Source organism: Fusarium flagelliforme (assembly GCF_020744385.1).
Source record: "Fusarium flagelliforme strain FIESC 12 MPI-CAGE-AA-0113 chromosome Unknown B0J16scaffold_1, whole genome shotgun sequence".
Lineage (NCBI taxonomy): Eukaryota > Fungi > Ascomycota > Sordariomycetes > Hypocreales > Nectriaceae > Fusarium > Fusarium flagelliforme.
The window spans coordinates 422,749-446,653 of record NW_025763503.1 but is presented as its reverse complement, the minus strand read 5'-3'; the positions used below and the strand labels follow the sequence as shown (position 1 = coordinate 446,653).

General features: G+C 48.5%; 7 protein-coding genes across 7 annotated transcripts; 3 read left to right on the top strand and 4 right to left on the bottom strand.

Moving 5' to 3' along the window:
- Positions 1 to 1,158: 1,158 nt before the first annotated feature.
- B0J16DRAFT_390394 (uncharacterized protein) lies at positions 1,159 to 2,442 on the bottom strand (the record flags this gene model as incomplete). Its single annotated transcript, XM_046131877.1, has 1 exon — positions 1,159 to 2,442. The coding sequence occupies one exon, from the start codon at positions 2,440 to 2,442 to the stop codon at positions 1,159 to 1,161; it is 1,284 nt and encodes a 427-aa protein (XP_045988122.1).
- A 2,568-nt stretch (positions 2,443 to 5,010) lies between these two features.
- B0J16DRAFT_390391 (uncharacterized protein) lies at positions 5,011 to 6,483 on the top strand (the record flags this gene model as incomplete). The annotated part of the gene is made up of 2 exons (XM_046131876.1): positions 5,011 to 5,302; positions 5,359 to 6,483. 2 exons carry the CDS (start codon positions 5,011 to 5,013, stop codon positions 6,387 to 6,389), a joined length of 1,323 nt encoding a protein of 440 aa, XP_045988121.1. The 3' UTR covers positions 6,390 to 6,483.
- A 592-nt stretch (positions 6,484 to 7,075) lies between these two features.
- B0J16DRAFT_390389 (uncharacterized protein) lies at positions 7,076 to 8,440 on the bottom strand (the record flags this gene model as incomplete). Its single annotated transcript, XM_046131875.1, has 2 exons — positions 7,076 to 8,121; positions 8,173 to 8,440. The coding sequence occupies 2 exons, from the start codon at positions 8,438 to 8,440 to the stop codon at positions 7,103 to 7,105; spliced, it is 1,287 nt and encodes a 428-aa protein (XP_045988120.1). The 3' UTR covers positions 7,076 to 7,102.
- A 625-nt stretch (positions 8,441 to 9,065) lies between these two features.
- Positions 9,066 to 11,166, top strand: B0J16DRAFT_1124 (major facilitator superfamily domain-containing protein). The gene is made up of 3 exons (XM_046121465.1): positions 9,066 to 9,292; positions 9,337 to 9,434; positions 9,606 to 11,166. The coding sequence occupies exons 1-3, from the start codon at positions 9,121 to 9,123 to the stop codon at positions 10,680 to 10,682; spliced, it is 1,347 nt and encodes a 448-aa protein (XP_045988119.1). The 5' UTR covers positions 9,066 to 9,120; the 3' UTR covers positions 10,683 to 11,166.
- Positions 11,167 to 12,566: 1,400 nt separating this feature from the next.
- B0J16DRAFT_1106 (uncharacterized protein) lies at positions 12,567 to 14,725 on the bottom strand. Its single transcript, XM_046121433.1, has 5 exons — positions 14,531 to 14,725; positions 14,247 to 14,479; positions 13,753 to 14,193; positions 13,298 to 13,706; positions 12,567 to 13,245 (listed from the first exon to the last, which is right to left on the bottom strand). Exons 2-5 carry the CDS (start codon positions 14,269 to 14,271, stop codon positions 12,756 to 12,758), a joined length of 1,365 nt encoding a protein of 454 aa, XP_045988118.1. The 5' UTR covers positions 14,272 to 14,479; positions 14,531 to 14,725; the 3' UTR covers positions 12,567 to 12,755.
- A 1,309-nt stretch (positions 14,726 to 16,034) lies between these two features.
- B0J16DRAFT_326037 lies at positions 16,035 to 17,826 on the top strand. The gene has a single exon (XM_046125956.1). The coding sequence runs from the start codon at positions 16,101 to 16,103 to the stop codon at positions 17,697 to 17,699; it is 1,599 nt and encodes a 532-aa protein (XP_045988117.1). The 5' UTR covers positions 16,035 to 16,100; the 3' UTR covers positions 17,700 to 17,826.
- A 25-nt stretch (positions 17,827 to 17,851) lies between these two features.
- Positions 17,852 to 23,601, bottom strand: B0J16DRAFT_359273 (uncharacterized protein). Its single transcript, XM_046129647.1, has 4 exons — positions 23,003 to 23,601; positions 21,721 to 22,952; positions 18,216 to 21,007; positions 17,852 to 18,170 (listed from the first exon to the last, which is right to left on the bottom strand). Exons 1-4 carry the CDS (start codon positions 23,366 to 23,368, stop codon positions 18,016 to 18,018), a joined length of 4,545 nt encoding a protein of 1,514 aa, XP_045988116.1. The 5' UTR covers positions 23,369 to 23,601; the 3' UTR covers positions 17,852 to 18,015.
- Positions 23,602 to 23,905: the final 304 nt, after the last annotated feature.

Genomic DNA, 23,905 nt, shown 5'->3' with positions numbered 1-23,905 from the left:
CATAGGATTTATATGATAATTAATCTAGTGGCGGGAAGAAGTGCGTCTTTGAGAGTATGATGGCAAGGTTCATATGTGGTAAAATTACTTTTTAAAATATCTCAAATCTAGGTTGCCAACAAGGGTGGCGGGGGCAGCACGTCTGCTGGTTGATTTGGAACCAGCTCAACTTTCCTTCCGTCAAGTTTTATGTATCATGGTCTAGACCATTAAGTACACTTGCTTTTCCTCTAGTTGTTTAAGTTAAGACTTTATTTATTTCTTAATATATCTAAAGTCTTGAAACTAAGGTTTAGACGTATCCCTAATTAAATTAACTTTACTACTGCTGGGTAGGATAAGCGGATTATTATCTATCTCTGGCACTTTGTAATCCTGGACTGGTTGGAATATCAGAGCCTAAGAGACAAGATAATTTGATCAGTTTATGGAGGCTTAGAGTAGGAGGATAATTCTTCTTATTAACACCTCTACCACTACCAGGAGCACTTCACAAGATGGCTTTTCTTTCTGAAAGCCAACTTCAACAATTCTCACCTACCAATTCTATTTGTGAGAGAGACTTTGCAGAAGATCGCGGTTGGCTGACGTCTGCGTCGTTGATGTTGGTGGAAGGAAGAGAAAGGGACTGGAAAGGAGGAAGTAGGGCATTTTGCACAGCAGTCGAAAGCTTATCTTGGGCCAATGCAAAGAAAGACAAGCAGTAAGTCACCATACGTCAAATTGTGAATTGGCGATGAAAGGTCCATATCAATAAGTTGCATTGCGAGATAGATCTAAATACAAATGTAGGAAACTGGGCACCCTCAGAGCAAACCCCAAACGCCGACCGACTACCTAATCGTCAGCGTGTCAGAAGAATTGGCCACAGAGCCTCAGAGCAGAAGAGACCGAATAATCTGGTCACCTTAGGCTACCTTAGGCTAGTGTTTAGGCCACAGAAATAAAGTAGCCTAAGCCTTAGAGGAAAATTCCTCTAACGTCCACCTGCTAATCAACATCCTCCACCCCCCTGGTGTCAAGCAAGAAAGGAGGGGGAAACAAGTAAGAGAAAGAACGAGAGAGACAACAACAGAGAAAGGAAGGAAGTAAAGAAGTAAGGAAAAGAGAACCAAAGAACCAGAGAACCCGCCCAACTAGGTACTTAGGAATATTCCTTCAACGAGGAGAATTGGTACCACGAGGAGCAATACTACCAGTAGGAGTATGACCACCAGCACCAGGACCACGACTTCGCCCGACAGGGAGGGGCGCCGAGGAAGAAGTAGGAACAGTAGCCGAGCGGGTGCGGGTGTTGGAGCCACCTCCACTGCCGCCACCACGTCCACTGGGTCTTGAACGAGGGTCAAGCCCCTTGGTCACACCCCGGAATGTCAGGATCGACATGCCAAACCAGTGATAGTTGACCATAGTAACGAAGTTCTCGGCCTCCTCCTTGCTCCTATGTTGGAACTTAACAGAGCGACCACTTGTGATCTCATTTCTGTCTTGGAAGAAGGCCTTCATCACGCCGTCTCCAACTGGGGCATCTCGGGGTCGGTAGCCAGTGCGATAGGCGTCGTCCAATTGACGACGAGCGCGGATCACCGTGTTGCTTGGCCCGCTGGTGAGATCCGCCGTAGTACCGGGAGTATCCTCGGGGTAGAGATATGGTAGCCAGTGCAGCACGATTGTCACAAACCAAATACCGTTTGCGGACATCTCCTTGTTAAGGACCTTGAAGGCCAAGTACCCCATATCTTGCCAAAAGTGCATCGACTTGCCGAGAGCCTGCAGATTGGCCGCCATCTCCAATGCCCCTGGTTTGGAAACGAGAGGAAGGTACTCGTCGTAGGTGGCATCGCCAAACCTATGTCTCGTGACTTCAAAGCATGCTGCCGTCATTGCAGCAGATTTATCGTCATGAGTCGCGGCGAAGGGGAAAAGATGGGTTATATCTGGGTCCGGGGTCCACTGCCAGCGGCACATATGCTTATCTCGTTGACGGGCTTGTTCCTTTGCGCCTGGGTTTCGTTTCGCATCACCTTTATTCGGTTCTGGTCCTTTCGGGGTGGCTAGTACCTTTCCTTGCTGGTCGTCTTTCTTCATTTTTTTCGGGTTCTTCGAATCTCCTGGTCCACGTTGTCTCTTCAAATCGGCGATACCGGCGGCTTCATCCGTTGGGCTCGTCAGGAGTAATGCAGAGAATGCTTTATTCTTGCGAATAGCCTCTCTTATGCCTTGCGCATCCAGGTATTCGGTTACGAAACACCATGGGTTGCTCCAAATGCATATTACATCATCGTGCGTAAGCGGGGGTAGTACACCAGACCCTTCGTACCGCTTGGCGCAGATTTGGACAGCCTCATCGCGATATGCCACTACCTTCGGATCCCCTTGTAGGGGCTGCAGCTGTGGTACCGGCGGATGGGTGTTGATAGAATTGGGTATGGGGGTTGACATGGTGGTAGAGGGCTGAATCAGTGACGGATTATGACCAGTGATTCGGTGAGGAGTTCCAGGACTTCTGAATCACTGATGAAGTAGGATCAGTGATTTGATGAGGAGTGATTTGGGACTGAATCACTGATGGAGTAGGATCAGTGGTTCGGGAAAGAGTAACAAAAGACTGAATCGCTGATGGAGGTTCAATGATTCAGTGAGATTTTGGTGGGTGGGAATGATTCACGATTCAATAGAACAAAGGTGCTGAAGTAGACTTGATCTCGATTGATGCACGATGATTTGGCTCAGCTTTTCGACTGGACTGTATTTATGTTGTTTGATCCCCTCATCCTTTTAGCATGTTCTGTATCGTTATGTTTGCCCTGGTGCTTGACAGGGTGATTGTAGATTGAATCATTTCAACTTGCAGCAGTCAGTCCGAACAAACATCGGAAACCCATCAAACTCCCCGGTCAAAGTATCACAAGGATTGATTGACGCAAACATAAGAGATGAAATTATTTCCTCATCTTGTGCGAGCTTAGACTAGCCCTTAGGTTACTTTATTCTGGCAATCTGAGCCCGAGAGAACAACCCTTCTGTTACCTGCCTTCTTGTCTCTTCCTTTCAGCCAATCTCGTATGCCTTCCTGGACAAATCCGTTGTCCTCGCCAGGGATTCCATCAGTCGGAGTCGGAGATGACCTATTTTGGCGCTTCACCGGTCGAGATATCAAGCCCCCCACGGACCAAGTAAATGAAGCGTGACTGAATAGTGCCGAAGGCGACTGTAGCTATCCGCCGGTGAAGAGAGCCAAGGCAGGCAACGAAAACCGAGATCCAGATGCTATAGATTGGCCTTTCTGATTGCCCAAATGTAGTCTACTTTCAGAAACTTAGGCTTCCATCATTGACGCTGTACTATGTCGTACATCCCGAATGGAGTCATGCGCTTGGGATAATGCCAGTTTTGGATTTGCTCAAGTTACACATCTGAAGGATTGTGACTCCGATACTTACACAACAGAATAGAATACAACGTCGCTTAAGGATGTCTCGGAGTTTCTTCCTAAGAGATGAAATGATATCCACAGTTTAGACGATCTTACACCCGCTCTTAGGCTCCACCGCGTAAATGTTTATGTTCTGTATCCAAGCTGGCTACTTATGGTAGCACAGACAAGCAACTTCAAGCCCAGCCACGAGCTGGGCGCTGTCTATAGTGTCAACTACATCCCGATGCACTATGTGGAAATGTAACGTTGTATTGGCATTTCGCCGGTGAGGATGAATACACTAGGACTCTTGCATAGGCAGACATGGTTTGCGTTCCAAAGGACTCCCGATTCGCGTGGAAGGGGAGCATTTCCATATCCATTCAGGTAATGTTGGTGTATGACGTGAAGCCACATGCATAGTAAGCCAAATCAGATCCCTCCGAAAGGCATATGCGATGTAGCTCTGAGGTACTGTTACATCCAATAGGGGCCCTTGTTTCAAGTAGTAACTTGAGCGGAGACGTTCGTCACGCTAAGGTAGGTGATACGATCAATTATTACCCCGTTCGGCCTCTGCATCGAGGTTACATTCCTTGTCCTGACCGTCAGGAGATCTCTCTTCCCGCATCTCCCGATCGGCATCCATGGTTGTGTAGGACCTGAATCTCTGCATTGGAATATCCTCTCAGTGGTTGGAAGGCTTCTAGGGCGTCTGACTACATATCCTCCTTACTTGAATGAAGATTTGATCCATGAAGATTGTCTATTGGCGTCTGCGTGTCAGCAGCTACAAGGCCAATCATAATTGATTGATTCTGCTGCGTGGGGTCACAATCACTTTGTGTTACAATCACTTTCAGTCCACATGCAATTCAATGCCAGCGTTTGTGGCAGCATCTTCAGGCATGGAGCATCCCAAGGTGATGATGACACGTACTGTTTTCCATGGTAACACAATGGGCAAAGGTGATGCCTTTCCCCTCTTCTTTCCTTGGTTATTAGGCTAACACACCGGACCGAGTTCTTACCGACATGTCTGTGTAACCAAAAGCTTAGGCAACCCTGGCTGGAACAGTGTTTGAGCCATACCACGTCGGCAAACTCTGTTCTTGTTTTCACTCATTCAATTAGCCTTTTGTTCACTCTTGTTGGTTGACAACATACGCCTTGCGGTACCTCACCAGATGTCACCTTTTACATGACCAAATCTGGCTTTGTGAGACAACAGATCCTCCTCAAAGGCGCACTCGTCAGGGTGTCAGAAGAATTGGTCGCTGCAAGCAGAAGAGACGAAACAATTTAGTCATTTTATGTAAGCTTAGACCAAAACTTAAGTTACTTTATTTCAGCACTTTAAGCTTTAGGAATATAACTCTTCTGTTGCCCAACTCCTGGCACCCAACGAAATTGACACTTCTTTCCACCACCAAATTGCTGTAAAGCCAAAGTCTGACTGACCACAGGCAGCGCGACCAACACGCTGTCCACTTTTCACCTCTCACCTTTCGCCTTTCAGCTTTCATCTTTTATCGTTCATTTTTCATCTTTCATCCCCCAACTCTTATCCTTGTTTCGTTTCTCACAGTAAGATGTCGTCTGCCGGGAACTTCCAAATTCCTCAGCATGATCCCACCCTTCTTCCTTATCCGCTCGGTGAAGATTTTGCTCTCAGTCTCACGCACCGATTGACTTGTGCAAGAGGGGTTCAGAAAGAAATCAAGAAGCTCTATCCTGAATTCAGCTTCCACGTTGAACATCATGCCCTGTGTTTGATTGCAGGCCCCGGGCATTTTGTAAGAAACGGTGGTGCACTATCAACCGGAGTGTCCCATTCAATCCTGAAACGACTATTGGAGAGGGTGTCCCCATTTGCCAAGCATTGTAAGACCATCTAAACTAACTAGCATGTGGATATTATCAGCTAACCATGGATACAGACATGCTTCACTCTAGCCCTCTGAAAGGGGTATACTTCCAGAATGCCTGGGGACACGCCTCTTATCGAGCGCCCATTGAGCGCCCTGAGTTGACTGATGAATACGTCCGGGAAGCGGACGTGGAGGAACTCCGGCAATTGATGTACTACGAACAACGGTTCCAGACCTCGCCAGGACTCAAAAGCCTCTCCACACACAATGAGTACGAGGACAACGAGTGTCGTCATCGCGACGAAAATCGCTGTCAAATATCGCTATGGGAAGAGCAGACCACTGAACCCTACATTTTCTGCCTTATTCCGCCTGGATGGAACAACACCGTGGACAACAACAACGCCACGGGCAATCTGCTACCATCGGGTCGGATCTTGACCGATGTCGACCTTTTGGATGATATTATCAGCCCGTATAAGCTTGGCAAGACTCATAAAGCATGGAATATGATTTGCGTTCATGCTGATCTGTTCCAAGCCCTCTCACAAGGCCGGTGTGCGTTGAAGTATGAGAAGACCGAGCCACACGAAGACCGAAATCCCAACGAGTTCAACGTGGTTTGTCGATTTTACTGGATGCCTCAGATGACACCACGATTCAACAAAAAGGCTGATGGAACCGCCGAGGTGTATGCTCTCTTAGAAGAGTTCAATCTATTTTTTGAAGGCAACTGTCCCCCACCACCTGCCTATCCCAGCAAGTCTCCAGCACAACCTCACTCCGGCACTGTTGTCAACCTGAAGAGGGTAAAAGCAGATGTGCAAAAGACCATATCTGCCGTCAAGGTACACTGGGGTTGTATCCTGTATACAGCTCTTTGTGGCGGTGCTGGGCGCCCTCAATTCCTAACTGGTATGGATCAGAGCGATGGATCTTTGAAGCCCAGGGATAAGGAGTTTATGGCGGCGAATGCCATGCTTAAAAAGGGTGGCAAGGTGCCCGAGACGACCGGGAGAAACCCGAGTGGGTCAGAGTATGGTACTGAGACGACAGGTAGGTCAACCGAAAGCGAGGCCGATTTCGCGCGAGGTGCTTAGCCCGAAGTCAGTTACCCACGTCGCAGCCTCTCTTGCTTTGGGCACATTGGACGCAGTTGTGTATGTCGTTCCTTTTGTATCCCGGTTCTCTCTTGTCTTGGTCCCTTTATTCTGATACTCTCCTTGGATCATGGGTTTTCTGTATGGTGGTTTTCTCTTTTCCTGGCCCCTTTATCTTAGTCCGCTCCTTGGGTCATGGGTTTTGTGTATGTTGGTTCTCGATGTCGCGAGCTACCCTTTGAGTATGAAGGTGTTATCCTTAGGTAGTTATTTATGTCAATATTGTTTTTACATCTCAAGATTTCCAAATGCTTGTCTAAACTCCACGAGTTGCCTCAATTGTTTCATCTCTCAGGCTATCCTAGGCCCCAGCACTTCAATCAATGCGGGTATAGATAGTGCTGCTGCAGTTCTTGAAATAGATAATGATCCGCTTATCCGACCCAGCAACGATGAGGTCAACGGTAGCAAGTTAGTTAGCTTGAAGCCCCGGTCAGGGTAAATAAAGGACCACTTCACACGATGAGGTCAAGGTGACGAGGGACGTGTTCGAATCATAGGTTTGAGACTTCATATATGTTGAGAAATAAACAGACTTGACTCAAATAGCTAGAGGAAAAGCGAGTGTACTTAAAGGGCCTAGACCCGGATACAAAGGAGTGAAAGCTAAGATACATAAAGCCTGGCGCAATGAAAGTTGAGCTGGTCCTAGATCAACCGGCAGACGTGCCACCCCCGTGACCGGAAGTTCTGGGATCAGTGTCACCACATCCCGAATCCCTGGATGGCTGGTAGTACTCTTTCCACGCCATCTGGGCAACCAAATCCCTCTCCTCTAGCTCGGTCTTCTGGTTTGCAAATTGCTCATCTCTAGGCTGCAAATGCCCGTAGCTCTGATCTATACCAGTCATAAACTGAGGGCGACCGGCGCCACCGCAAAGAGCTGTATACACCACACATGCCCAGTGTATCTTAACCACAGACGTGAACTTTTCCATGTCACCCGCATCCCTCTCCACAACAACGAGTTGGCCGGATTCAGGTATCTTGAGGCGCTCGCCCTTGGGATAGGTAGGTGGCGGGGGACAGCCTGCGTGAACAAAGGCGTTGAACTCGTTCACGATATCCGTCATCTCGTTCTTGTTGGTACTTTCTCGATTGAATCGTCCCGTCATCTGAGGCATCCAGTAAAACCTCAATTTCACTTTCACAATGCCTTTATCGTTAGGTTGGCCGGCCTCCTCGAACCTGAACCCACCCCAACCGCGTGTAATGAAGTTGTACAGAATTTTGTCAATGCACATAATGTTCCATGACTTGTGAGTCATACCAAGCTCATTTGCGTTAATGAGGTCGCCGTCTAACATGTCAACATCGGCCAAGTCCACGCCTGAGCCCTCAAGGTTGCCCGTTGCATCATTGTGTGGCGGGCTGTTATTCCATGTGAACGGGATTAACCAGAGGTTCTTAATATTGGGACAGTCTGTCACCACACACTTGTCCTTATCGCGGGAGCGGGCCTTGCTGATCTCCTCTGCCTTGGCCTCAGAGACGGTTGGGAGATCTTTGTCGGTCTCAAACCGGCTATCGTAGTATATCGATCGCGCAATCGTCGCCCAGTCTGCATTTCGGTCATCTTCAGCAGACATATTTGGTTGTGGAACTGGCGGTTTGTACATGGCGTGTGCCCAAGTCTCTCTGTTTAGGTTTTCAGGGTCAAGGTGATGCATATCTGTATCCATGATTAGCTGATACTATACCAGCGACGGTTGGGTGCTCTTACAATGCTTGCAGAATGGGGAGGCATGCTCCAGTTTTCGTCTTAAATCCGGAATTACATTGTATTGTATCGATAGTGAACCTTCGTCCTCATCAAACTGTTCCAGGTCTGCGACCAGCATCAGGACTAGATATTCAATCCGTATTACGAATTGAGGATAAAACCACTGTATTCTGGAACATCTCTTGAAAGCATGTTCGATACGCAGGTTCAGCTGGTTCAGACTAGGGACCGGATGAACAAGGTCCGAGGAGGTTTGTGGCTTACCCATTTTGGTGAGTAGAAACGAAAGATTGGTATGAGATGGTGGAAGTGTCTTGATTTGATCCCACGTCGCCAGGATTTATATACCTCGTGGACCCCGTGCATTAGATGAACCTACTCCTCGATAGAGTTCTCGGCATGCTTGAAAGGATCATCTGCCTAAAGCATAAGAGATAAAATGACCAAGATAGTTTATACCAATGTAGACGAATAGTTGGGCCAGTTTACGCTGACGTCTAAGCCTTGGAGGATAATTCTTCTGTTGCCCAGCAGATAGATACAGGGGATTCTCTGAGTTTCTTCTAAACTTGTTCCAACCAAGTTCGGCGTTGTGGAAAGGTCCAGCAGTAGGGATATAAAGTTCCATAGACAGTACAGACTTTCGTGCGACTGAGTTGGCAATGGTTAGAGTTTAGTCGCTGTAGGCAACTTTTACCAAGATGAACCTATTGAGGTTTAACAAGTCTAGAAAACGTCAACTTTATTATTGAAACGCCGAACACACAAAAGCCCCTCCATGAAGAAGTATTCATTCTGTGATGAAGTCATTCCTACATCGACAATACGAATACGCCACTCGGGAAATCTTTCCGATGTCGAACCAAGGGCGCAATTGACAAGATAAAATAAAAGCAAGACAATTCCCAGAAATATCACAAACTACATCAACTCAAGAATATACATAAAATGAGTCAAACATCAATTGAATTGCGCCGAGATGTCGACCACGAAGAAGGCCCTTCTTCAGATCTTGACCTCACGGGCACCAATGAGTTTTCCTCATTACCACCAGTTGATACTGGTAAAGACGCCTGGTTATTCTTGGCAGCTGCATTCATGGTTGAGGCTCTAATCTGGGGTGAGTTTATCCATATGTCTGTAATACATAAACTGACTGTTCAGGCTTTCCATTTGCCTTTGGTGTTTTTCAGGACTATTACAGTACCAGCGGTCCGTTTGAAGGGTCATCGTCCATCGCGGCAATCGGTACATGCGCAATGGTACGTCCCCAGTTGGATGTCAAAAGGATCATCCTCCAAGGCTTAGGCGAGAGAAATAAACTAGCCTAATTGCTAGTCTAAAGATGACCAAACTATTTCCTCTCTTATTCTCTTGGCGGCTAATTCTTCTGGCTCCTACCAAACATATCAGCCTTTGCTTACCATGCTCAGGGAATATTATATCTCGGTCTTCCCGTTATGATGACCCTTCAACGTCTCTACCCCTCTCAAAGCCGCCATTCTCCCATAATCGGTTTATTCATAATGTGCATCGCTCTCGCACTAAGTTCCTTCTCACAAAACACCACTCATCTCATTCTTACTCAAGGAATACTATACGCCATCGGTGGTTCCATCTCATACTGCCCTTGTCTACTGTATCTAGACCAGTGGTTTGCGAGAAGAAAAGGCCTTGCATATGGAGTTATGTGGTCTGGAACCGGTCTCGCAGGTTTCGCTTTACCACTCATCTTTGAGAAATTCCTCCATGAATATGGTTTCCGCACAACGTTGAGAATATGGTCTCTTTCCCTCTTTATCTTGACGCTTCCGTTGGCGTACTTTATCAAACCTCGTCTTCCATACTCTGCGACGAGGCATATCAATCCGCTCAAACTAGGCTTTGCGCTGCGAAAGAACTTTTTGCTTCATCAACTTGCGAATGTCATCCAAGCACTGGGTTTCTTCCTGCCGGGGATTTATCTTCCTTCTTATGCAAGGACGGCTCTTGGCGCTGGGACGTTTCCTTCAGCGTTGACGGTTCTGTTGATTAATGTTTCTTCGGTCTTTGGCTGTGTCGTTATGGGTGCTCTGACAGATCGCCTACACGTAACGAATTGTTTCATGATATCAGCCATTGGAACAGCCCTTAGCACATTTCTTCTTTGGGGCTTCTCTACAAACCTTCCAGTGCTATACATCTTCTGTATAGGATATGGAATATTTGCAGGATCGTATACCACCGCGTGGACAGGAATCATGCACATGGTATCAGCAGCCCCAGATAGAAGCAGTACCAGCGGAACAGCATTTGATCCAGCAATGGTCCTAGGTGTTCTCTGCGCAGGTCGAGGGATAGGGAATATCGTATCAGGACCACTGAGCGGCGCGTTAATTAAAGGGATGCCGTGGCAGGGTCAAGCTACTGGTGGTTACGGAACGGGATATGGTTCGCTGATCATATTTACCGGCGCTACGGCATTGGCTAGCGGTGCGACATTTGTCTTTAAGAGGGTTGGATGGATGTGAACACTGTCTGGAATTGCCTGCCGAAAACATGAGAGACGAAATAATTCAGTCACTTTATGCTAACACTAAGGCTACTTTTATTTTAGCAGTCTAAGCTTTAGAGGACATTTCCTCTATTGCCTACGGCACAGTATGAGACTAGAAGGGTTCGATGGAGACATGCATGACATGTGTTTCAAGATCGAGGGGTAATAAAATCATACGATTCAAGCAAGTACAGTTCAGCATGACTCTCGGCCGATGAACATCGGTCAAGCCCTGAAATTTACTAAAGAAAAACCAGAAATTTAGAAGGAAAAGAACAGTCTTGCACCAATGGCAGGGCTGACTAAAAGGAACAGGGGCAGTAAATGGGGTAGTATTACACACTTATGACACCATTCTTATGCCACTCTTTCGGTGAGACGACGAGTCAAATCAGCTGGAGGAAAAGGCATTCTAGACTGCGGTCTTTTATTTTTAGTATTGAGATCTGAGAGATATTAATGAGTCTTTGATATCTGGGTTTAGTAATATTAATAGCCTGTCACATGTCGTTCTAGATGATCTTTTCTTCTTCTTTTCTTTTCTCTTTTCTCTTTGCATATTGAATTACATACAATTATTTCTTGATCGACAACCAAAACAACATCTTTATTTGTATACATTCCTCAAATGGCAGCTGTGATGGACGACTCTGATCACACGACATCCACCAGTAGTCAAGACTACGAAGCAGCAAACGAAAAACTCAGATGCAAAATCCGCTATTTGAATAGTGAGATACAGATCATGCAATCTCTTCTCAACAATCACAAGAATTGTTCCAAATATCAACAGAATTCATCAAGCCTGAACTCGAAGGCTTCAAAGACACAGACTGTTAAATGCCCAGCTTAACATGTCACAACAAATCAACATACTTTTTCACGACATATTATCACAAGAATGGATGAGACTGGAGAAAGGGAGAATGTTCGTTATGTTGGGGAGAAACAGGTTTCAGCCTGGTGCTGAGCAGTGGATGTTGCAGTGGCGGTCCCGACGGTAGGGAAGACACCCGTCCGTTAATTTAATATGATGTGGGACGAGAGATCGCTGGATCGATGATTTGAAATTTGGACATGGATATGGATATGGATATTGCGAAAGATACCTTGGGTTGGAATGGAACGGAGCTTGCAGGCATTGTTAGAGGGCGCAGGTTCAGGTAACGATACCGAGAGCAACATAGAGTTGTAATGAATTTACCTTCAATTTCTCCTTTCGTCCGTATAAACGAAACATCCAATCATTAATGAAACACTGCATGATCAAAGATTCGTGTCGCACCAGATCTGGAGTCCACTCTTTCTTGGCATTTGGCGATCGTCGATCGTCGATGGAATTGACCTGGGGGTTCCGGTTGTTCTCATTGGGTGATTTTGCGTGACAGGTCGGAGTTGCACCCAGTGGTTCTCATTGGCGACCACGTATGACAGACCGACTATACAGTATGTGTTGTTTTATGACTATAATATGACAGAATTCGAGATGGGTGTCTGATCAGTCCACAATGACGAGTGAATGCGGTATAATTGTATTTTAGATAAGGCTAAAGTAGAGTTCATTGCGTGGCTGTGGGGTATTCCAGCCGTATATGAGTTTTTTTTTAACTGTCTAACAATCGAGGCCTATAAATTAAAACACTTCAGCCTTATTATAACTCAGAAGTGTAATAAAATGAGTTTATATATAATTTAGAGCGTACAGCTTGGCAGCTGTTAATACATGTTCATCGTCATTAGAGTTCAGTGGCTGATACGACATGTACACCTAACTTATTGAGGTTTGACTTTACTGGAAGAGGTCGCTATTGATTACAACATTGAAGAAGGATTTAACCTTGGACTTACAGTTCAAAGTGGAAGATAAATATAATTTAGAGCAAGTTCTTTACTGATGTCAAGTACCGATGCCAACTACTGTCTCGAGACCGGAACATATCATGATGCAACCTGACTGCAGAATATAGGGTATCACACATGTATAAAATTCTATAATCTGCTTGTTGCTCAAACCATATATCCCAAGGTATACCGTCCCGCTAAAAGTCTACATAATCAAAATCGGAGTCTCGCTACTAACAATCTCAGTCCATCTCCTCGTCCCCTGCATGCCCCAAATCGTCTTCAGCGCCCTAACAGCAACAGGAATACTCCCAAAATTCGTGACAGAGTACAAGTCCGCCAACCGTCCCGAAAAGAACTCCCGGTGTTCCGGCAGTATACTTTCCGCCGCGGCAATAAAGTACGTCCACACCAGCGCGTGTGCTCCCTTGGTGGAAGCTTCAATGTTGAGCACTTTTTGACGGAGCTGTTCGAGGAGGTGGATGGATTCTGAGTCGGTGAGGGAGGACTCGGCGCGGCGGCGGTAGATGCTGCAGGCGTCGAAGATGGCGGAGCGGATTGTCATTATGTTGGGGAAGTGCTCGGAGTCGGGGTATATGTCGGGGCAGGAGAGGAAGTCGAGGTATGCTTCGGGGCCGTTTAGGATTTTTAGGCCTTTGGATTCGTTGGCTAGAGGGACTCCAAAGAGCTGAAACCTAGTCATTTGTTAGTCGCTTGCACCAATACTTCTTAGGGTGTGTGACTTACATCTTGACTTGCTGAAGAAAGAAATCCTTCAGACTAGGCGGTAACATGGTAATCCAATCCGGATACGAAGTAAGACAGTTCAACATCTCGAGAAGATAAGTATAATTATCCGCTCCCGTAATCGTCTCTCCCACGAGAAGAACCAATATTGTCGCCAGGATATACGGGTTGAAGAGTTGTTCCGGGCTAAGCTGCATTGAATCCCGCCGGAGTTTCTGCACAATCGCTTGATGCCCTGTTTCAGCGATGTGTTGTAATTTGGGGTCTTTCTGTCCTAGATGAAAAGCTGATACGACAGAGACAGCTTGTGCGAGGTTATCGTCGTGACATGCCAGGGGGAGGATGACATCTCTGTATCCATTGCTGTTTGAGTCAAGAACAACCATATGTCCTGCTATTATCTCGGAAACTAAACCATGTTAGAACAAGGTTATTCCAAGGGAATGGGGACATACAGTGACTAAACATCTTTCTCGTCTGCGAACTAGCCACGGAATTAAGCGCAGGATTAATCTTCATCCGATACGCATACGGCACGACAGCGCCCTCAAACGAATCCTCCGACGTCGGCGAAGCAGCATCATCAGAAGATCCAGAATCCGTACAATGCGAATCAGGAGAATTTGAACTGCGACCCTGGTCTTTTCGAACACGTTGTTTTCTGACGCGTGATCCAGGTTCAACCCATCTGAAAGACTTCTCGGGTTGATCAGGACTGGTTGTGGGGGAGGTAGATGTGAGGTTCAACGTCAAAGTGGCTGGCGCAGAAGCCATGTGGCTGCTAAACCTACACCGTAAACCCTGTCCAGAACAAGAAATGCCTTTTTTCTGACACTTGAGACATGCTGGTTCTGTCTTGTCACACTTGAGACGCCTTTTACAGCACTCGTAGCAGCCTGTTTCCACAAATCAGTGCACATCCCATCCTCGTAAGGCTGAATGAACTCACCGTTGTTCCTCTTGGCAAGCGACATCTTTGATAGGAAGAAATACGAGAGAACAAACAAGAACCACTCGCTCTTTTACTGCTTCGGGCGGAGCGGGACGGATTCGATTTCTTTCTTATATCCATCTTTGTTCTTTTCACCATCGTCGGCGGTTTCCTATATACTGTGATCAAGGTTACGCAGTGCAGGACCGAAAATACGCGGGAGGGGTTGTGCGCGCTAGTGGGTTGGTGATCTAGAACTCCCGGGATTAGCAGACTTAAGCACTAAGATGGACGCCACACACCAGAACAATGGCTCGGGGGTTGACAAATGATGCCGTGGTTGGTTCAGATTCTGTCGTGGTTGGTTCGTTTTAATGTAATTATTTTATCATGGTTGCTTTTTGTCGTCTAGAAAGGGGTTAATAGGGGTTGTACTATTGGGTATATGGCTCATTTGTCAACTACTTGTCGCTCCGACATGACTACACCATCTTAACATCAAGACACACACGCAAGCCACGGCGCAAAGCCAGACTTTTTAACGTTCAACTAGAAGAAAAATCGAAAGATTTTGGAAGGAAAAGTTGCTCACGTCATGCTGATGCGAGCCGCGAAGCACCACTTCTCATCAGCCGCGCCATACTCAGCGAGGCAATTCAAATACTCCCATCCAATAGCAAAACCCGGCGTGCCCCGATGAACTACTCACTGTGAGAAATCTGGGGGACCAGCCCGCGGAGAAGAGATCTTATCTATGATCAGGGGCTTTAACGTTTGATTCCGTCCGGGGAAAGACACTGTTGAGGAAAGGCTCGGTCTCCAAAGTACCGGTAGCTCAGGAACGGATTCCCAGATTACTGGTGTACCAGTCTGTTGGGTTTACTAATCTTGAACGCTTGGTTAAACTCGACTGTATATGGAACTCGTCCCGACACTTGGCGGCTTCGTTGAAGAACACTCGGTTACTGATGGTATTATCTGTTTGACCCCCGTGGGGAACAAGTCTTGTTCTCGGGAGAGGAACCCGACGAGTTTAGTGCCATCGATGGGTGAGCCAAGACGGGAGTTTAGGGATCTCAGCCTTCTCAGGCAGACTACCGATCAATCTCGGCTTATCTATTACATCACTAGCTCTTTGGGGCACCGGCTTTTGATATGCCGAATAAGTTCCATTCCACATGAATGTGCCGGGTATCAGATATCCCATGTCAGTTGACAGTTTCAACTCTGTCAGTCTTGATGACACTGGGCTGCCCACTCATCCCCGCTTCAAGCCACTTTCAGCCTAATTGTTTCTTACGAAGAATACTAAGGCATGATCAGTAGCAGCTAAGTTCATTCGTCGTGCTACAGATGAGGCACAAACATGTTCTCACAGTGAGAGACCTGCCACAGTCGTGAATATGCCTCACCACCAATATAGTAGGCTGCCACAGAGACAAGCTAAAGCATGATATCGAGATGTCATATATTTTCCATTCGACAACACAGGGTCTTCTTGTGTCCCCCTATCAGTTTGGGGAAGTGTTTCCGGTATGACATGTGGCATCACTACTGTCCGCCCTACACTCATCAATTTAGTACACCATGGGGATCATTTGATGCGATTCACATCTCAGCAATTTCTGCATCTGCGAAAACTATACCATAATTTAACTGATCATAACAAAGCTGTTAAAATGTCTCTGATCATATGCTGCTTCACTAACAAGATGCTGATGAATAATACCCGTCGGGAATAAGCACCCTGCACCAAGACCCGCTTGCGTCATCATGGCCACTCCAGAATCAAGCCTCAACCCATCAACGACATCATCAATTTCCCCATCACTAATACTCTAACTTTATACCATTTAATTTCTCTCTCATAACATGCCACGGTCGCAAAACTCCATCGATTTAGAACTCAATCCCCTCCCCCCAATCCCAGACCAGGACTCCGATCCTGACCTCCCTCTCACAATGTCCACGCCACAGCCCAAGCCGCGCTGGCTGGACCCCAGACCATCAACATACCTCTCGCGCATAACATCGTCACATTATTTCCAGCGCTTCGTCCATTCTCTCAGACCGCGCCTTACATGGCGCTACGTCACATTCTCGACTATAGGTCTTTACGTGCTTTACTGCTTTATTACATGGCAGCCCTTCTTCTCTTCACGATTACCGTCTTACTCTGGACCTCATGACGTCGGAGCCATAGATCTCGAAATCCCACTTCCTAAACCGAAGCGCATTTCAGACACCACGCTTAAAGAAAATGGAAAATATGCATTTGAGGTAGAAAGCGTGCTTTTTACGGTTTATTATCCCTCCACCAAAGGCGCAAAGAGTAGCGTTGCGTTACATCCTTGGGTTCCGAAACCAATGGGTCTTACAGCAGAAGGATACGCGCGCGCAGCAGGCGTGAACAATTTCCTCATCAGACCGATCTTTACGTTTGCGCTATGGCTATTTGTCGGCAGTATCAAGATCCCAGCGCAGGTCGACGTTCCTCTTCTGGAGGATACATCCAAGTTCCCTGTTATGGTCTTTTCGCATGGTGCTGTGAGTTCGAGAACGGATTACACGCACTACCTTGGTGAACTGGCCAGTCGCGGGCATGTTATCGCTGCGATTGAACATCGCGATGGAAGTTGTCCTGGAACCATGGTTCAGATCAAGGGTGAGAAGGATAGGCCTGTCTTCCTACTCAAGCAGAAGGATCTTGTTTCTGAACCGCCTATGAACGATACCATTCTCAAGAAAGAGCAACTCGCCGTTCGCACCGAGGAGATTCTCCAGACGATCCGTGTTTTACAAGACATCAACGCCGGCAAAGGTTCCGAGATCTTCACCTCGAGCTCTCGTCGCGAGGGTAAGTCGCTAGATGCGTGGTCCAACCGTCTCGACTTCAATCACCTCACCATCAACGGCCACTCCTACGGCGCAACAGGCGCATTACAGGCTCTTAAGACCGCAAACACGACATCCGCAAACCCCGCCATCGGTGGCATCGCTCTCGACCCCGGCAAATCCAGCGGCCAACTCAACACCGAGATCCCCGTCCCTCTCCTCGTCGTGCACTCCAACTCCTGGTCCAGTACGCACAGCATCTTCTTCGGTCGCCCGCACTTCGATACCGTCGCCGATCTCGTCCGAGGCGTCCGCGACAAAGTCGGCGCAGCCTGGTTCCTAACGAGCGTAGGAACCGCCCATCCCAGCGTGACGGACGCACCGCTTCTTCAACCACTGTTGCTCAATTTTGCCACGGGTGCTACTGCCGACGTGCGCAAGGCTCTGGGCGAGTATGTCAAGGTGACGCTGGATTTCCTGGATTATACAAAGACTAGTAAGAAGGGTGGTGTGCTTGATGAGGCGGTTACGCATGAGGAGTATGGGAAGTGGGTTAGTGAGGAGAGGGAGAAGAGCTATCCTAAGGAGTATGCTAAGTATTGGGAAGTACATGTGAGCCCTCTCGATCAGAAGTAGGGTATTAATTAAGTAGAACATAGTAATAATAAGCGCGTTTCTTTGTTGCGTCCTTGATCGCGTTGGTAATGTTGACTGCAGGGTCCGACAAAGGCACAATACAGCGACACCAACTAGCCATTTCACCTACGCACAGCGTGTTTATATGATCTCTTATGATAGTATTATTGTATTAACGGGACGACAGTCCCGATTGACCTTTCCTTCAGCTAATTTATATACAAGTCTATTGTGATCTCGTCGGCCATGACTTCATGTACTCGTACTATACATGACTCCGATATTGATGCAAGACTCCAATCCATGCTATCATGTATCATAGGAACGCCGCCGGGGAACTCCCCAATCCACTGCTTCCATCATCTCGATTACGCCGGCTACTCAGAAACATATCCACCATCGTCTTGCTGCCCATCACTTGAGCTCTCTGCTCTGCATCTCTGGTGGCTTCTCCCGGCTTCTCCAACATTGCTTTTGACCTGGTCGACGAGTAACCCTACCTAAGTCGTCCCGGACCAGGCGAACCCGCTGGTATGGCATTCGCTCGGGCTTCAATACCTGGGCTCGACCTATTTGGCGAACCTTGCCACCCAGCAACACGAGGTTGAGACCGTCGCTTCGTGAGCAGGCCCTCCGGCGTTGGAGTCAGATAGCCTATCGCGTTCAGAGACTTCATTCGTTGCATTTCCTTTCCGGGGCCAGTCTCAATCAAGTTCCCTCGTGGAACAACACTCGGCATTGATGGTACTGCTCGCAAGGTACTTCGTCGTGGTATAGAGGGGGTTGTTACTTTGTCGCTTGTGTTCTCGCTATAATCTGGTGCCAAGTTTTCATCATACCCAATGATGATTTGACGTGACGATCTTGTTGGACTGTCGGGGAAGGCTAGAGTGTTTCCCTTGATACTACCTAGAGGCGTACGGCTCGACGGACGCTTATTTGTCGATGTACGCAGTTCAGGAGTAGACCCCATCGAAGCCCCTTCTCTGACGTGACCCAGTAGTGGCAGAACACCGTTGTCTTGCTGCCGTCTAGGAGTCGAAGGCCCTTCAAGCTTGGACACTTTGGAGCTGAGCCAGGTCTTCCATTCCACCGAGCTGGCTGTCGATGTGTCGCGTTGGTGTTCGTGAGCTGACACATAGATTGGAATGTCTGGGGACTGATTGCGAGTGTACCTGCGACCCGGAGATGGTCCCAAGAGGTCAGCGACTCGAGGTGTAGGCAATGGGGTGGCATCATCAGCGGAAAGAGAATAAACGCTCTCGACGTCTGCGGCGTGGTAATCTTTCCCCGAACTATGGTCGCTGTCTTGACGGGCCGGCAAGTTCAAGGTTGACAAGGAGTGAAGATACTGAGATCCCGGTAAACCTCCATCCATCTCATCAGAAGAGTTCATCTCCCGTAACGCACGGCGGTAGGGACTGGGCTCTCGAAATGAGTGGCAATCGGGGCTCGCAAAGAATGCGGAACTTCTTTGACTGATCGTCTTGTGTGGATCAAGCCCATTGAGTAGCACATTGGTATGCTCGCTTTCAGCATTATCATCACTCCAATCCCAGGGAATCTTGTGCCTGGGTGTAGGTGCAGCAACGGTTTCGTATACGTGGTTTGGGTCTTTATCTGGCACTTCTGTAGCCGAGCTTGATGTCGAAGACTGGCGTTCATGGCTGCTAGCGATGTCGTCGTCAGGTCGAACGCACCGAATGGTGGAATGAGGCCATTGCTTGTTCATAGACTCGCAAAGTTCTCTATTCTTCTCAAAGTCGTTTTCCGTAGTCGCGATAGATCCGGTTTCAATTTGCTCCGTTGTGTCTTTTTGTCCGAGCCGTTCTATCAGAGCAGAGTAAACGCGCTCACTGTTAATCGACATTTCTGCTATCATGTCCTGCGTCTGTTGCTGTAGAGGCTCGGCCGAATGAGGGGGTGAAGCGACGTGCGTACCACTCTCCCTGATTACAGAAAGACGCTGTCTTTCCCTATCTCCAAGGGTTCCTTGACTTGTTACTGTGTTCGTCATCGAGTTTGTCCAACTGGTGACGCGAGACCTGTCGTCAGATACACAGTGATCAACGTCTCCAAAGCTCTCCACGCTACCTTTGCGAGACCTGAGTTCTTGGTTCGAAGGTACATCATGCAATGAGGGAATATGCGAGGTAACTCGGAACATAGAGGCCTCCTCGACGGCATCAGTGTCCCCAGCATGCAGACAGCTCTCGCCGTCAGAGTCCTTGTCCGCCACACATTGTTCATACCCCTCCTGTTCAGAGTCCTCGCTCTTTCCTTTGCCGAAAAGGCCTCGCAGCTTTGATCTCAAGCCAAGCGAAACTTTGCGCGCCGTGTTTCGGATCCCATGTTGTTTCGAGACAGAGGCGCTGTTGGTAGAGAACGTGGAAGTGACTGCGGTGGAATTGTTGCTGCTGTTTCGGAGAGATTTGCGCATGACTGTGGAAGCTTCACTCTCTCTGGTCTTGGGTCTCAGTAAAGCAGAGTGATGTTTTTTCTTCTCTTCTTCCTCTTGTATCTGGCGAAACCTCTCTCTGGCAAGTCGAAGTGCGGCATCATTGTCTTCGACACGGTCGCTGGCTTGGGAAGCAGCCATTTTTCGACGGCTCTTGAGGAAATTCATTGATGCGACAGCTCTGAGTGCAGAAGTTTGCAACCTCGCATTTTTCGGCGCTTCGGTCCCATTATTCATGGGCGGCAATGGTGAAGAACGTGGGCGCATATCATTATTGGCAGACCAGTCTCTTGTCGAAACGCCTCCAGTAGCGAGATTTGAAGAAGTCATCATGGAGCGAGACTTTCTAACTTTTTTGTATGAGGAAGAAATTGAGTCAACATCGTCTTGAGGATTGTAGCACGCGTCGGGTGGCTGCAGCGTTTCCAGGTACCGTCGTGTAAGGGAGAAAGAAGTTGCTTTTTTCGGTGAGTCTCGGCCCCCATTGGCTCTTGACGCTATGTTTCGGCGAGGTGCAGCTGAAGGACCAGTGAACCGGACACTTCGTCTTCGAGAAATGTCTGAAGTGCCATTTCGGCTCATGGCACTGTCAGTCCGCTGAGGACTGTGTCTTATGACACTGCTGGTGCCATCACTCCTGTCGAGGTAGAAGCTTGCTGGATCATGCGGTAAACTCATCCCCTCGCTTCTCGGTCGGTCTTGGGCTCGTTGATACGACAATACTGCAGCTATGTTTGCATCCCTTGCAGCTTCGGCAGGGTCCATAGACTCAAAGTCATGGATGGGTCGGCGCACAACGGAGTTGGTAGATTTGCTTCGGCTCAGTGGGCGACGGTTCGTTTTTCGAGAGCTATTGCGTCGGAGCATCTCTCATGGATGATTGAAACGGTAATTGTGAGAATAAGAACTGAGTAGTGATGAAGATTCGGGAAGCAACAGAATGATGGATTGTCGAGTTGGTGATGACACCAGGAAGAACAAGTGGAGAAGACATGGCAGCGACGATAGAAGTGAATTGGCATTTGCTGCAGTCATCTAATGTTGCGAGGAAGGAGCAAAGGTTGACGAAGTGGAAGGAACTATTTGCAAGTCAGCAAAACGGCAGGAGCACAACTGCACTAGGCTGCTGGGAAGCGGTATCTTGAGACAACGCCAAAATGAGACAGCTTCGGTACCAGCCTAAAGTGCCAAAGAATGTCTAAACCATTCCGTCTCTTAGGCTCAACGGTCAATGTTTCTTATACCCCAATGTCAGGGTGACTGAGGCAATTGGGGGCAGCTGAGGCAAAACACAGGCGATCAGACGTCACGTAGACAATAAAAGGAACATGATGCACTTGAATAAGGAGATTTATTGTAATAATACGAGCAAAGCTAAATGATGCCCGCTCTCATGGACCTATCCCATGCAATAGCGCGCGATGACAACTGGTCATCAAAGAGAGCAAGCGCCCCCATCAATATCAATCATGTACCCAATTTAAAACATAACCCATGCCAATCCGTAATCCCAACAAAACAATGTGTAACCAGTGCACCACATAATAAGATTATAGATCTTACAGGTTAAGCTCCTTGATGAACTGCTCGAGCTCCTCATCGACGAGCTCGTGGATCTTCTTGGAGAACTTCTCGGCCTTGGAGCCAAGCTGCTTGGCACCAGTGGTCAGCTTGTCAGAGACAACCTCGACCTCCTGCTCGACGGCGTGCTTGATCTCCTCAACGCGAGAAGAGGGAGCAGCACTGTTGACCTTGTAGCCACCAGCCTCAACAATCTTCTTGTAGTCGCTGCAGCCACCACCGTTCCAGGCGAGCAGGTTGGGGGTATCGGAGGGAATATCAGAGAGAGCGTTCTCAGTAGCGACGGAGATGAGGTTCTCCTTGAGCTTCTTGGGGGTGATGGAAGCAAGAGCGTACTCGGAGTCCTCAGCGGGCTGGAGGGAAAGGTAGTAGGCCAGGAGACCGGCAATATGGGGAGAGGCCATGGAGGTACCGGAGATGGTGTTGACGGCGTGCTTGCTGCCCTTCCAGGTGGACTGAATGTTCAGACCGGGGGCGAAGATGTCAGTGCACTTTCCGTAGTTGGAGAAGTAAGCACGGCTGTCATCAAGAGCGGAGGCACCGACGGTGACGGGCTCAGAAGCAGCAGCAGGGGAGTAGTTGCAGGCATCGGCGTTGTCGTTGCCAGCAGCGACGGCAAAGTGAACACCAGTGCGGACGGCGGCGTTGACGGCGGCATCGAGAGCCTGGGTCTTTCCACCACCAAGAGACATGTTGGCGACGGAGCCCTTGAAGCCCTTGCGCTTGCCGTCCTTGGCCTTCTTCTTCTGCTCAAGATGGCTGGTAGCAGCGAACTCGACACCCTTCACAACGTCGGACATAGATCCAGAGCCGTTAGATCGGAGGACCTTGACAGCATAAACGTTGGCCTTCTTGGCGACACCGTACTTCTTACCGGCAACAGTACCGGAGCAGTGAGTACCGTGACCGTTGCCATCCTCGTCGGGGTCACCGGAGGGAATGGTCGCACCCCAATGGGCACGGCCCTCGAAGTCAACGTGCTCGACGTTGGTACCAGTATCGACAATGTAGGCATCGACACCCTCACCACCATCAGCTGAATAGAGGTACTTGTTGAAGGTACCGAAGTTGAGGGTGTTGCGGTGGGAGATACGGGCAAGACCCCAAGGAGCCTGTCGCTCAGTCTCGCTGTCGCACTTGTCCATAGTGGTGACCTTGTCGTTTGTGACAGGGACCATGGTGTGGACAAGAGTGTCGCGCTCGATGTACTCGACCTGTGGATGATTAGCTTATGATGATGGATGAGGCATAAAGAGGTACTTACGTCAGGGTGGTTTCGGAGCTTCTCAATCATGGACTCGTCAAAGTGGCCGGCGTAGCCCTTGAAGGCCTCACCGATGTCAAAGGTGTGCTTCATGCCAGAGAAGGTCTTGTCTGTGAAGGAAAGCGATCGCTTTCGGAGCTCCAGGCGCTCAGTCTCGCCTTGGTTGTGGATGTCCTGAACCCACATGTGGTGGTTGCCAGCAGCCTTCTCGTCGACATGGTCCTTGAACTTGACGATGTACGAGTCTGGGATGGTCTCGGCATCGACGGAGCTGAGAATGGGGGCGGCCTTGTCGTGGATGGTGCCGACGCTGAAAGAGGCAGCGCTGGCGACAGCGGCCACTGAAAGAGTGAGGGCGGACTTCATGATGACGAAACGCGCAAAGCTCGAAATGTATGTTGTTCTAGTCTACCTGCGACTCAAAGACAAAGGCAAATGGATAAAGTGATGTCCTCGACCGGCTGCCTTGATGGAAGCAGACGAGATCGATACTGGAAAGATGGAGAGAGTGATGATTGAGATGATGAAAGGAAGAAGAAGCGATGCGGCGGACCTGGGGTAGATAAGCAAGCGCGAGCTGCTGCGTGCGACAGCTCCAGTGTTGCCTCAGCGGGCCTGGGGGAGGCGTCAGGGTATCAGAAATATTGACCGCCGAGAGACAGTGTGATAGAATAACTTAATCACTTTAGCGCCTTTTGAGGGAGTTTTAAGGTCACTTAATTTTGACGCTACAAACCTTGTAGGACAATTCTTCTGGTACCCTGTCGGAAGGGCAAGAGGGTGTGACGCATCCATCTCTAGGATGAGCGATAACACAGTGGCTGTGTCCCATTTTTGGCCTAGTGCGTGCCCTCGGAGGCCAATGACGGTCGCCGAGGCAATGCGATAACGGCATATCGTGCT

Bases quoted from the DNA above. Each gene is read 5' to 3' on its own strand.
- B0J16DRAFT_1124 (XM_046121465.1), top strand. From the start codon at position 9,121: ATGAGTCAAACATCAATTGAATTGCGCCGAGATGTCGACCACGAAGAA. The intron at 9,293-9,336 runs GTGAGTTTATCC...CTGACTGTTCAG, and splicing joins GGTTGAGGCTCTAATCTGGG to GCTTTCCATTTGCCTTTGGT. The intron at 9,435-9,605 runs GTACGTCCCCAG...TACCATGCTCAG, and splicing joins CAATCGGTACATGCGCAATG to GGAATATTATATCTCGGTCT.
- B0J16DRAFT_326037 (XM_046125956.1), top strand. From the start codon at position 16,101: ATGCCACGGTCGCAAAACTCCATCGATTTAGAACTCAATCCCCTCCCC.
- B0J16DRAFT_359273 (XM_046129647.1), bottom strand. From the start codon at position 23,368: ATGAAGTCCGCCCTCACTCTTTCAGTGGCCGCTGTCGCCAGCGCTGCC. The intron at 22,953-23,002 runs GTAAGTACCTCT...AATCATCCACAG, and splicing joins AGCTCCGAAACCACCCTGAC to GTCGAGTACATCGAGCGCGA. The intron at 18,171-18,215 runs GTCCGGGACGAC...CCAGGTCAAAAG, and splicing joins CATACCAGCGGGTTCGCCTG to CAATGTTGGAGAAGCCGGGA.
- B0J16DRAFT_1106 (XM_046121433.1), bottom strand. From the start codon at position 14,271: ATGTCGCTTGCCAAGAGGAACAACG. The intron at 14,194-14,246 runs GTGAGTTCATTC...TTGTGGAAACAG, and splicing joins GCTTGCCAAGAGGAACAACG to GCTGCTACGAGTGCTGTAAA. The intron at 13,246-13,297 runs GTAAGTCACACA...ACAAATGACTAG, and splicing joins TTTCTTCAGCAAGTCAAGAT to GTTTCAGCTCTTTGGAGTCC.